At 45.5% G+C, this 12,098-nt stretch overlaps 1 protein-coding gene across 1 annotated transcript in view; it reads right to left on the reverse strand.

Annotated features, from left to right (window-relative positions):
• Positions 1 to 12,098, reverse strand: part of LOC142574432 (uncharacterized) — a 243,301-nt gene that overhangs the window by 50,659 nt on the left and 180,544 nt on the right. Inside the window, exon 5 of the mRNA XM_075683515.1 lies at positions 8,458 to 8,496. Within this exon, the coding sequence (XP_075539630.1) occupies positions 8,458 to 8,496 (39 nt within the window). The remainder of the gene's footprint in view (positions 1 to 8,457; positions 8,497 to 12,098) is intronic.

Genomic DNA, 12,098 nt, shown 5'->3' on the forward strand with positions numbered 1-12,098 from the left:
GCAATGGTGGCATTAATGAGGAAGCCAGTGTCTGGTTACGGCGTATCTATTAACGGACAACTTACACCATACAGCAGAAGTCACTGGTTGTTGGGACTCGCAATTGACAGAGACCTGTCTTGGACTCCGCACGTGAATTACGTGAAAAAGCGGCTGAATGCTATGTGTCACCTGTTCAGGTTCCTTGCAGGAAAAAGTTGGGGAGTATCTATACACGCTATATTACAGCTGTACATGGCGTTGTTCGTTGAATTCCCGCGATACAGCCTGCCTGCAATATCCAACAGCTGCAAGACTAACCAGCGTACGATTCAGAGTATTCAAGCCCAAGCCATTAAGATATGTCTTGGCTTACCACGCAGTGCATCAACGGCTGAAACCAGTGCCCTTGCGCAGGATTACCCAATCACGACGCACATTACCGTTGAGACAATGCGTATGCTTCTCAGGCATTATGCTTGGACCCCTGCCCACCACTTGGCGAGCCCCACTGCTGCAAGGCCCTGCTCGACATTTTGCGGTATTGTCAGTGCACATCATGCGTCGTTTACTTCAGGGTACGCACCTGCGACCAAGCCAGCGTTTCCTCGGTGGTGTTTGAGCCATCCACAAGTACATATAATGATTCCTGGACTACAAAAGAAGACATATTTACCAGCCCCTGCTCTAAAACAGCTGAGCTTGCTTCTTTTGCATGACAAGTACAGTAAGCACGAGCACATCTATACCAATGGATGGACTACGTCGTGCAGTTCTGGTGGTACCGTGGTTATACCAACGCGAGGAATGACACTGCGGTTCAAGACATCGCATGTCACGACCTCAACGGCGGCAGAACTAGCGGCCCTGCGTCGAGCACTGGAATTCATTGATTCTGAAAGACCTAGAAACTGGGCTCTGTTCTGTGATTCAAAACCGGCATTACAGTGCACGCAGTCAGTTCTCCGACACGGATGTCATGACCAATTGACATGCGAAATCGTGAAACTTTACCATGACGTCCAACAAAAAGGTCACGAGGTCGTTTTTCAATAGATACCTGGCCATTGTGGAATCAGTGGCAATGATTCCGCCGATAACGCTGCTCGCACCGCACATCAAGAAGACCACAGCGTTCCAATTCCGCTTTCGAGGACAGGCGCTGCAAGGCAGCTTCGACACCTGGCGACCGAGTGGAACTCGCCAAACTTACGACTTGCACGACTGCATCGACTGCACCAACAAAAACACCTCCGACCTCCACTCGGACTTCCTCGACATGAAGCAGCGCTTCTCTGTCGCCTTTGGTTAGGAGTTACCTTCACAAAGGCCGATGAGGATAGCAATAGGGGCTTGTTGGTACGGCATATCTTATTTTGTTATAGCGCAAGCTTGACACGGACAACAGAAGGCACATCTGACACACGCAGCGCTACTTTCAACAACAGATTTATTTCTCGTTCTCGTCGCTATATATACACCCTCGATCCGTCATACAGCATGTGCAAAATTTTTGGAAGAATAAACAAAAAATATAAACTGGGAACCACACGTAGGCAGTTTCTTGACTCACATATTCATAGACATGTACACGTTCAAGGCGAACAAAAATAATTCAGCTTCTTTGAAGACAATGAAATGGAAAGTTTACTGACGCATGCGTCGCCGAATGTTGATATGTGTCATGCTTCGCGATATGTGTCATGCCTCAGAGCCTTTCTGGGGACGCAGCTGCGCAGCACCTATGAACCACACACAGCGGAAGTGCAAGTCCGAAAGCATCTACAGCTGGCAGACCAAATGACGGAATTCCACTGGAATCTTCAGCTGAGGCATCTACGTAACTGGGTGAGCAAAGTGCGCGTGAATGCGACCTGCAACTTACATACACCGCAAGGACTCTGCCTCCCTGAACCTGTACGGGATGTCTTGGGGCTCGGAACAAAGTTTGCGCTGCAGTCCCCGAAGAAAAGGCCTGCACTTTTATCTACTGTGCATCAGGTCTCTCGACGTGCTCCAGAGGACGAGGTCACAAGGATCAACTCCGAAGGAGTCGACGCCTTAAAAAGCTGTAAACCTCCGCGTCAGAAATTACCTGTGAAACACGTAGAATCATACTTGTTACAGTATGATCTGTGTGTGCTGCCAGCTGATAAAGAAGGCGGCTTCGCAGTTTTTTCGCATGAAGAATTCAATGAGAAAGCTATCAACGCTATTTCGGCAGTTTTTAATGAAAGAAATGACGCCTCTTGCAATAAGGTCAGAGCGAAAGCACAACAATTGTGTAAAAAGAAGTATCTACAAGGTGTGATGAACAGCATAAAAAAAGCAAGAAGGATTGTATGGAAGTATTTTCCAGCGCTAAGACTCACAAAGGAGGTGTACCGTTCAGGGTGATAGTTTCTGAGAGGGACACGTGGCAGAAATCTGTCGCCATGTACCTTCAAGAAAAACTAAACTTGCTAGACATCAGTGACCCTTTCCTGACAAAAAATTCTGAGGTGGTTTTAAATTTTGTAAGAGCTCATGAAAATCAACGTTTAAAGGCCTTCTCTGCCGATGTTAAAGACCTTTATTATTCTTTGCCATAATCTGAATTATTAACAGTTGCATAGTTACATATGGTGCCATTAGGTTTATCACGGAAGCAGGTACATCCATTGACAATTTTTTTAGAATTCCTTAGGTGTGATTTGTCATCTACGTTTTTCGATAACAAAGGTACCCTGTATCTGCAGAAACAAGGAGTGTGTATAGGTTCTTGCCTAGCACCAGTGCTAAGTAGTCTGTTTTTAGCCAAACTTGACAGAGACCTGTCACAGCGCCTTCACGAATCTAAGGTTGTAAAAGTTTTTAGATATGTTGACGACTTTTTAGTTCTTATTGACTGTTCATCCGCTTGTTTTACTAATGAATGTGCTCCTGTTTTTACCGCTATTCGTGACTGTCTAAATCCACTAGAAGCGACCTTTGAAAGGCCATGTGACAGGAGGATTAGATTCCTTGACATCAAGTTCGTGCTCACCGATAACGGAACCTGCTGGTGTTATGAACTTAGGGCAAGTAAGCCACTTTTACCATTTCATTCCGCGCATACAAAGCATGTGAAGAGGGGAATCGCGAAGATGTGTTTCAACGAAGCACTGAAAAAATCACGCCAACACCTAACGCACGATAGATTCGAACGGCAAGCCTCGCGTTTAAGCTGCACTGGTTACCCGAGCTACTTGCTTGTGTCAGTCGCAGAAGGACTGCTTAAGAAGGCGTAGCAAAGCAGTTCGGAGCAGGTGCACGTTTCCAGCGCTGACATGAACAAAAGAAAGGTTGCCGTAATTCCCTACATACACGGTTTCTCCCATAGAATAAAGAAGATTGCTGGAAGGAGCGGCATCAACGTTGTATTTTCGGCACCTAATAAATTGGTCAGCCTCTGTAAAAACACAAGGCCAGAAAGAATCCCAGTAGCGCATGCGAAAAAGAACATAAAAACAAATTCATTGACTGCATCGCCGGTGTGGTATACCGTATTCCCCTCGGGTGCGGACGATCCTACATCGGTCAAACAGGCAGATGCATAAATGACAGGCTGCGAGAACACAGTAACAAAGTTAACAGCTTGGCCGCTGACGGCTTTCTTGCCATCCATTGCCACAGATGCAAGTGCAAACCAAGATTTGAAGAAACATTCATCATGAGTAGAATCAGGTGTGAAATGACGCGCTTGATAATAGAAGCCAGACACATATCAACATTCGGCGATGCATGCGTCAGTAAGCCTTCCATTTCATTATCTTCAAAAGAGCTGAATTATCTTTGTTCGCGTTGAACGTGTACATGTCTGTGAATATGTGAGTCAAGAAACTGCCTACGTGTGGTTCCCAGTTTATATTCTTTGTTTATTCTTCCAAAAATTTTTACACGTGCTGTATGACGGGTCGAGGAGGTATATATAGCGACGAGAACGAGAAATAAATTTGTTGTTGAAAGTAGCGCTGTGTGTGTCAGATGTGCCTTCTGTTGTCCGTGTCAAGCTTGCGCTATAACAAAATAAGATATTCACAAAGGCATACTCTGCATTAATTGCAGTGACTGACAGTGCAGCATGCGAGGTCTGTGGCACCGAAGAAAACCTCGACCACCTGCTGTACCACTGTCCACGATATGCCCCAGAGAGACAAGAACTTGCCAAAGCTTTCCAAAAACTGGACAAGCGGCCGCTTTCTGTGCAGGTGCTGCTGGAACACCGCCCCCGTCGGCCCATAAAGGGGCGAAGGCGTTTTTGTGCTTCTTAAGGACGACGGGTTTGTGCGACCATCTGTGACTATAATGCAATTTCTGTAAGACCACACGCGTCAGCGGACTCACCGCAATTTCCTTCTTCCCTTCCCTCCTCTCTCTCTCTGTGATCTTAGTTTCCCCTTTCCCATTTCTCCGGTGTAGGGTCGCCAACCGGACGTTATTCTGGTTAACTTCCCTGCCTTCTACTTTTCTCTTTCCTACCTTCCTTGTTGTCCTTCGTGGATCAAATAACCATTATGTCCACCACGTATGATGTTTCTAGAGGTTCATTGCTACAATATCCATAAACAATTTTCTGTCCCTTAAACGCAAGACAGCACGAAGCACTAATTCATACATAAAGACATTCAGTGCTTAGGACGAAAACTGGAGAAAGAGAAGCTAGAGCAGAAGGAGCTGGATACCCGGCCCTGGTGGAATTATTATACTGCCAGTTTCAACTGAAAGATTCATTTAAGGTGCTAGGTGTGTTATCAGAACCTGCACTTAAGAGAACGTCTCCCCGACCTGATTCCGGGCATCGTCTCCGAAGAAGGCTTCTACTTGAAAGGAAATTACTTTTTCTCCTATGCACAACTCTAACGTTCTGTCCTTTGTAGTTTACGTTAGCAGGATAGAGACCAAGTGATAACGATACCATTGAAAAATTTACGAAAAGCCCAGAGAATTAGATATGAACTTGAATATTTTTTGCTGAAAGGCTAGCTGGTGATTTATTCTTCGCAGCAGTGTTAGAAGACATACAAAAAGAGGAAAAACCAAGAGACAGGACAGAGTGCTGGCCACAACTGAAGACCTACCTAACGTCCTGAGGAAGCGGCACTTCACCCAGCTTGTGGGAGCTGTTTCCTTCAGTGACCACCTTTCTTGGCACATGCTGTCGAAGCATTCGACGTGTCTGATGCCACAAAAACTCCGTGGCCCACTTTTTGCCACGCGAAGGCAAAACTCAGTCACCACACTTTCCAGGGAACCAGCCCCGGCGCTGGTTGCCTTAACCCTCCATGCCGTTGCATGGAGGGTTAAGTGCAGCTTGGTTAGCGACATGATGAACTTGACTCCCTCAGCTGCCATGCCCTTTTTCCGCCTTTTTCAGGCAATGCCAATCCATTGGCTCCCCATCCGCACCATTACACGCACAAAACTGCAGGGCACACGCTTAGTGTTAACACGATGGCATCGGGACAAAGGCGCTGCAACGTAAAGCTATTGCAAAGTTTTATATTGCAATTCTGCAATCAGCCATCCATGACTGGTCAAATAATTTTTAGCCAATACCACTTCACCTGCCTGTCGGGCGACGTCACGAAACCGCAGTAGCTCTCTATCTGATACGACGTGTACACACTGATTATGCAGGATTACACCAAACAAAAGAAAAATGGTTATTTCTGATTTTACGCTTTTCGCCATTAACCCTCCGCTATTGGTCAAAAGTATTCGAGCTGGGCCCCATTTCGCCGGGCTCTCAAGCGACGTCACAAAACTGCGAAGGCTCACCTCGTCAAAGGGACGTGCCCGCGTCAAGTATGCATTAATATGCCGAACAATTCTGACTATTTTTCCAAATAGCCGGAGGCTGCCCCGCTCAGAAAGCAATATAACATGGCTGCTCGTCAATCGCTGAAGCATTGGTTATTCGCACCTGCCGGAGAGCGTGGACTTCTTTGTGTATACTAAAACTTCTTGCCTGGCATTAAAACTGCATCGAGCCCATTCGGCACGTATAGACACCTCTGTCATCTCTTATCTGCTGAGGATTGGTTTTAGCGGCATTGTTAGCCTTCTGTTGCACGGCGCCGCGATTTTCGACTAGCTACTGTAGGCTAAGTAAGGGGAAGCGGATAAATCATAGACGACAACCTCGGTTATTTATTCTCACTGCGGTGGCTCGGCCCCGTCTAGGCCCTCTCCACCTGAGCGTGCTTCTCGTCTGTTGCCAGCAGATCAGATAATAAAAAGCGCTCAAAGTGGGCAATGTTATTTTTTTTGCGAAAGTAAACAAAAATGACCACTTATAAACGAGGGGAGCATTTGACTGAACTGTTCACACGACGCTGCGGGCCATAGTCCAATGCTATCGTCGGCGGTTATGTAATGTTTACGTCAATAGATTGGAATAAAAGCAAATTGGAATATTGTACGTTATAGAATCCCAGATGGTGACAACTTTCGCTCTCTCACGTTTATTGTGCCTTTCCTGTAAGCCTTACTGTTATTGCGCCAAGTAATCACGGACAAGGCTCAACGTTCCCGCCTATTCTGTCATTGTGTTATTTTTAGAACACTAGAAATTGTCAAACAAGAAGTAACTACGCGGTTATGCGCAATGCAATCCACTTCACGAAAACCCCGCCACATTCCCGCGCCCGTTGATGTCACCACGCAGCTGCTTCTAGCTGATTCGAATGTCTGGCCCTGCTTTCAGTCACTAGGTTTCGATATGCGACATCAAGCACACGCCATACAATGCAATAATGCTTCGTTAAAGCAAAATCGAAGGGAAAGTCGAAATCAGTTCGTTATATGCATAATTTTATTTACTGCAACGTATGCGCAATGGTATGCGCAATCTTAAACATGCATAGAAGAAGATGACTTTGCCGCCAGCGGTAGGGCTACATGGTTACTTAGTGGCGAAATTTTCATGAGACAGCAAAAGAACTTTCGATGAGCCCAACACAGAAATGCATAGAACCTGACGCGACGGCCTCTACGGTAAGTGGCCTGTTTTTCGATGTGATGGTCTTTCGTTCGCACCTGCCCAACCGGCAAAATAGCGATGCCGTTAAGGAAAACAGCTTGAACACTGCTACGCGAAGAAAATCCCTCGTAAGCAGCACTTGGGACAAAACCCGGCGCGTCGACTACGCAGCTGATCCAGCCTAATCCACCGCTCTCACGCTGCTCCGCTTTGCGAATGAGGAGGCCAACGAACATGACGGTGATCACGTGACGTGGCCTTCGAAATTTCACGTGCACCGGGGAAATGTAGCAGGCTACGCCTAGCTGCACCAGCCAGCGCGGTGCGCCGCAGAGAGGGATGCAATGGCCACCACCAGCAAGCATCGCACTCCTCAGTGTGGTGCGTAGCGCAGGCATACACATATGTTAAGCGCAGCCGATGTGCTATCTCAGAGGCAACGCTTGGCTACACCAGCTTGTGAGGCACACCCGAGGGAAGAGCGGTGACGATAAGAAACTGCGGCTTACGCCCAGCTACGTGCAGTGATGACAAAGATCAGTATTGCTCGGCGGCCTTTAGCCGCGGAAACCTTGATATTCGGTGTCCAAAAGCAGGGATTGTTCACTTTCGGGAACAAATCTAGTTCGTTATATCAGGACGATCTTACGGGTTAAAACAATGTTTTACATAACATATATCTACTTAGATTTGAAGAAAATTTTCACTTCGTAAATCTATTCTTTCATCATATCCCGCCATGTTATAACAAATTTTTACTATCGTGCTGTCTTGCACCTGCTCCTGGAGATGGAGTCGTGCTGGTGCGTTACTCCGATGGCGACAGAGGTACCAGTCACGACTCCATTGTCGACATATCTGCTATTACGAACCAAACGTTGAATCATCTCTCGCTTCGGCGCCGGCTGTACGAACTAGGAGGTTATGGTACATTTTAGCGTGAGGCTGTTAGTCCTTTGTCAACGTCGCGTGTAATCGGCTATTTCACTCCGCTCTGTGTTCAAACTTGTTTTTGTCTGTATATTTTTAAAATCAGCCTTGTAACGTTGGCGGCACCGCTGCAGCGTCTGGCTGAATAAAACATTCGCTCTAAATGCGCCCCTCGACAGTATTTTGTGAATAAATCGCACCTGCTCCATGAAGCTCAACCACAGAGACCATTCAGTCAAGGGCAGGTTCTAGAACAAAGAGGCATTCTCTTTTCCACGCTTATACTTTCTAAGCACTCTGAGGCAAAGCTATATGGTAGCGTGAGCGCGTTGCACATTTATCCAGAAATTATTTCCATTTCAATAGCACTGGCGTCTTGCTTCAAAGGGAGGCCACCAAAGAACAAGTGCAACCACTTTACGGGAAACGTGTTGCATCATCACTTCACGGCAAAATTAGTAAATGACACCAGTGAAGAACAATCATTCACATATCTTGAAGAATTCATAAAATAGATTTAGAATAAATACAGACATCAAACTCACAAATATGGCCTCTTCTTGACCGAACATGCAATCTGCCGTCTGTAAAACAATAAAGAGAAAAACGGATCATTTAAACTGAGAGACAAGTGTTGGGAATTAGACGAAACCGGCTGGAACGTCGACCTGATAAATGTGAACGCTCAGAATGCAAATTTAGTGTAGTGCAAACTGCACGCAAGCGCCTAGTCACATGCTATAAAATCAAAACTTCGCACTTCATCTCTACAATCGCGCTAAAATAAATCTGCTAAAGCTATCTTTATGGGAAGAATTCGAGCAAACATTAGAGCGCAGCTCTCAGGCGCCCGTTACGGCGTCCGCATCCTCGGCGTAAAGTTTCTCATCCGAAGTTATTACACAAAATAGAAGCCACATTTAAAAATACCCCAATCACGAAATGGTTCACGTCTTACCTTCATTGCAGAGAACAGTATGTTCAAATTGGAAACTGCCAGTATGTACCCTCACTTGTAGAGTCTGGTGTACCTCAGGGCACGGTACTAGGACCACTCTTATTTCTCGTATTTATTAGTGATATGCCTAATGGACATCACTGTACCGCTGCGTTTGTTTGCGGACGACCGCGTCATTTACAACAAAATTCAATCGAGACAAGACTAAGAAGAACTTAAGTCAAATCCACAAAAAATAAAAAAAATGCTGGAACGATGGCAAATGGTCATAAACCCTCAAAAATCAGTGTCTATGTCTATTTCACGTAAAAAGCGTACCCTTAGTTACTCGTACTACATTGATGACGACAAACTCGAGAACGTTGAAAAACATAAGTACTTGGGTTTAACTTTTACATCAGATTTACGCTGGAATACACACACAGAAAATGTGTGCATTAAATCGCTTATAGCCCTATGGTCTTTGAGGCGGAACCTCAATCGGGCAACCCCTGAAATTAAATCTCTTGCTTACAAAACTCTAGTTAGACCAATTATTGAATATGCTAAAATCGTTTGGGACCCACACACCATAACTAACTGTTCTAAACTTGACCGAATACAGAGGCTAGCTGCCAGGTTTATATTTAATAAATATCGTCGCATCCATTCTCCAACAGGGTTATGTCAATTAGCTGATCTAGCACCACTTGAGCTCAGAACTAAATATGACAGATTAAAATTCCTCTTCGAAAATATTCGCCATCAAGTAGACATTAAACCAGATGATTATTTTCAGCTTCCTATGAACGCGTCAACGAGGTATCGTCATAATATGTACATACCTCCTCCACTCGCCCGCAATGATTGCTTCAAGTTCAGTTTTTGTCCTAGGGCGATAAGAGACTGGAATTTGTTACCCGACTCTCTTGTAACCTCGATGTCCTTAACTACCTTTTTTAGAAAGTCTTAAAAGCACAATTTTTCTAATAACTCATAGTGAATTACCCAACATGTATGCATTTACTTTTACATGTGTGACTTTTATTGTGTCTATGACGATGCGGTGCCAAATTGTGAATGGTTTATTACTTTCCCTTGTATGTTGTAGTTCATACTTTCGATTCTAAGACAAGCTTTGTGACTCAAAGCTTGTAGCTTGGTCGCATTCTATGTTTCTGTTGTTGTTTTTATTCTCCACTCCTGTAATAGCCCGATGAGGGCTGACAGTATCAAGAAATGAAATGAAATGTAACTGAGCGAACGAGCAGAGCAAACAATGAGACAGCGAACGCGGAGCTCAGCGGGTGACAAAAGATGGCGATCTGAAGAGAGTGCGAGGAGGAAAGCGGAGGATGAGGGTGCAGCGGAACCATGAGGCGGAAAGCGGAGGAGCAGGGTATGGCGAAAGCGTGAGAAGAGAACGTAGTGCCGCAAAAGACGGGCTCTGCGGCGATGACCGCTACGAGATGGTGCCAGAGTAGGGTGTTGTCTGTTCACATTTGACTCCGTTGATAAGGCCTCCGGCGAGCGCATCCACCGATACCATATATGGAAACAGATCGTTGCATGCGCAGAGGTCTGTCTGCTGTTAATCGCGTCCACGCGTCACAGACGCGATCTGCCGATGAGCGAGGCCGTCGCGGCACACTTCTTCACTCGGTTTGCAATGTGCCGCACGAGATGGCTTTTCCGCGCCAACAAATATATCGCGAAATGAAAACACGTATAGAGCTGCGCTCACATTTTGCATTAGGGAGTGTCATAGTCCTTGGTAAATTTTGTCATACAGCCTACGACCGTTCTATTGTACATTTCGTATTTCAGTCAATACATTAAGAGTTCGACATTATTTTTGGTAAATTGTTATGCTCATGATAAGAACACTTCGAGATGCTGAATAATACTGTCGTATTGTAGCAACGGTGAAGAACTAGGCAGTGTCAAAACTATGAGTTACAAACTTGACTCTTTGTTGAGTGAACTTGTGTCCAGCAAAACAACTAACACGATAGCGGCGAGCAATGTCGGCGATCGTCGAGAATCTTATCTGCGGGTCAAACGCATTGGCTTTTATACATGACTCGTCGAAGGTTCCAGCATAATCGTTCATGTCCGCATGCCTTCGAGAGAGTATCCTCCTACAATTCGCGTTGCGTGTACAAACTGGTCACACGAAGTTCAGTGAGAACTTGCACAACAAAATCAACGATAAGATTCGAGTAAGGTCCAAATCATGCAGGCGCATCTTGCGCTGAGCGATAACTCCAGGTTGTAGGCGTATGAAATGCAGTTCCTGGAAAAATGATAAATAAGTACACATGTTAATACAGTAATAATGATTACATTCAATATTATGGAGTTGGCTGCATTCGCATAGCGCACACCTTGCTTATTAAAGGGTACGTGCAGGTCAAAATATCGCTTTTTCTATGTAGAATATTGTTTCTTAGATTTTGATATCAAATTTCTTGTTCCACCTTCTCTTTTCATGCGAAAACGACACGGCGTTTTCCGAACTCGTACACGGCGAAAAATGATTAAAGTCCAGGCATGATAGCCGTAGGGACATCGTGTTCCTCTTCTCGTTCGATAGGTGCGGCTCACAGTCACATGTTATGCCGAAACGGTGAGCTTTCCTGGTGAAAGTACAAGTGAGGCCTGGCATAGTCAGCAGCAATTCGTTCTAAAATTTTCACCAGCATTCAGGTGAAGGCATATGAGACGCTCATGTCATCATCATCATCATCCTGGTTATGACCACTGCAGGGCAAAGGCCTCTCCCATACTTCTCCAACTACCACGGTCATGTACTAATTGTGGCCATTTTGTCCCTGCAAACTTCTTGATCTCATCCGCCCACCTAACTTTCTGCCGCCCTCTGCTACGCTTCCCTACCCTTGGGATCCATTGCGTAACTTTTAATGACCATCGGTTATCTTCCTTCCTCATTACTTGTCCTGCCCATGCCCATTTCTTTTTCTTGATTTTAACTAAGATGTCATTAACTCGCGTTTGTTCCCTCACCCAATCTGCTCTTTTCTTATCCCTTAACGTTACACCTATCATTCTTCTTTCCATAGCTCGTCGCGTCGTCCTCAATTTAAGTAGAACCCTTTTCGTAAGCCTCCAGGTTTCTGCCCCGTACGTCAGTACTGGTAAGACACAGCTGTTATACACTTTTCTCTAGAGGGATAATGGCAACCTGCTTTTCATGATCTGAGAATGCCTGCCAAACGCACCCCAGCC

Source organism: Dermacentor variabilis, chromosome 3 (genome assembly GCF_050947875.1).
Source record: "Dermacentor variabilis isolate Ectoservices chromosome 3, ASM5094787v1, whole genome shotgun sequence".
Taxonomy (NCBI): Eukaryota; Metazoa; Arthropoda; class Arachnida; order Ixodida; family Ixodidae; genus Dermacentor; species Dermacentor variabilis.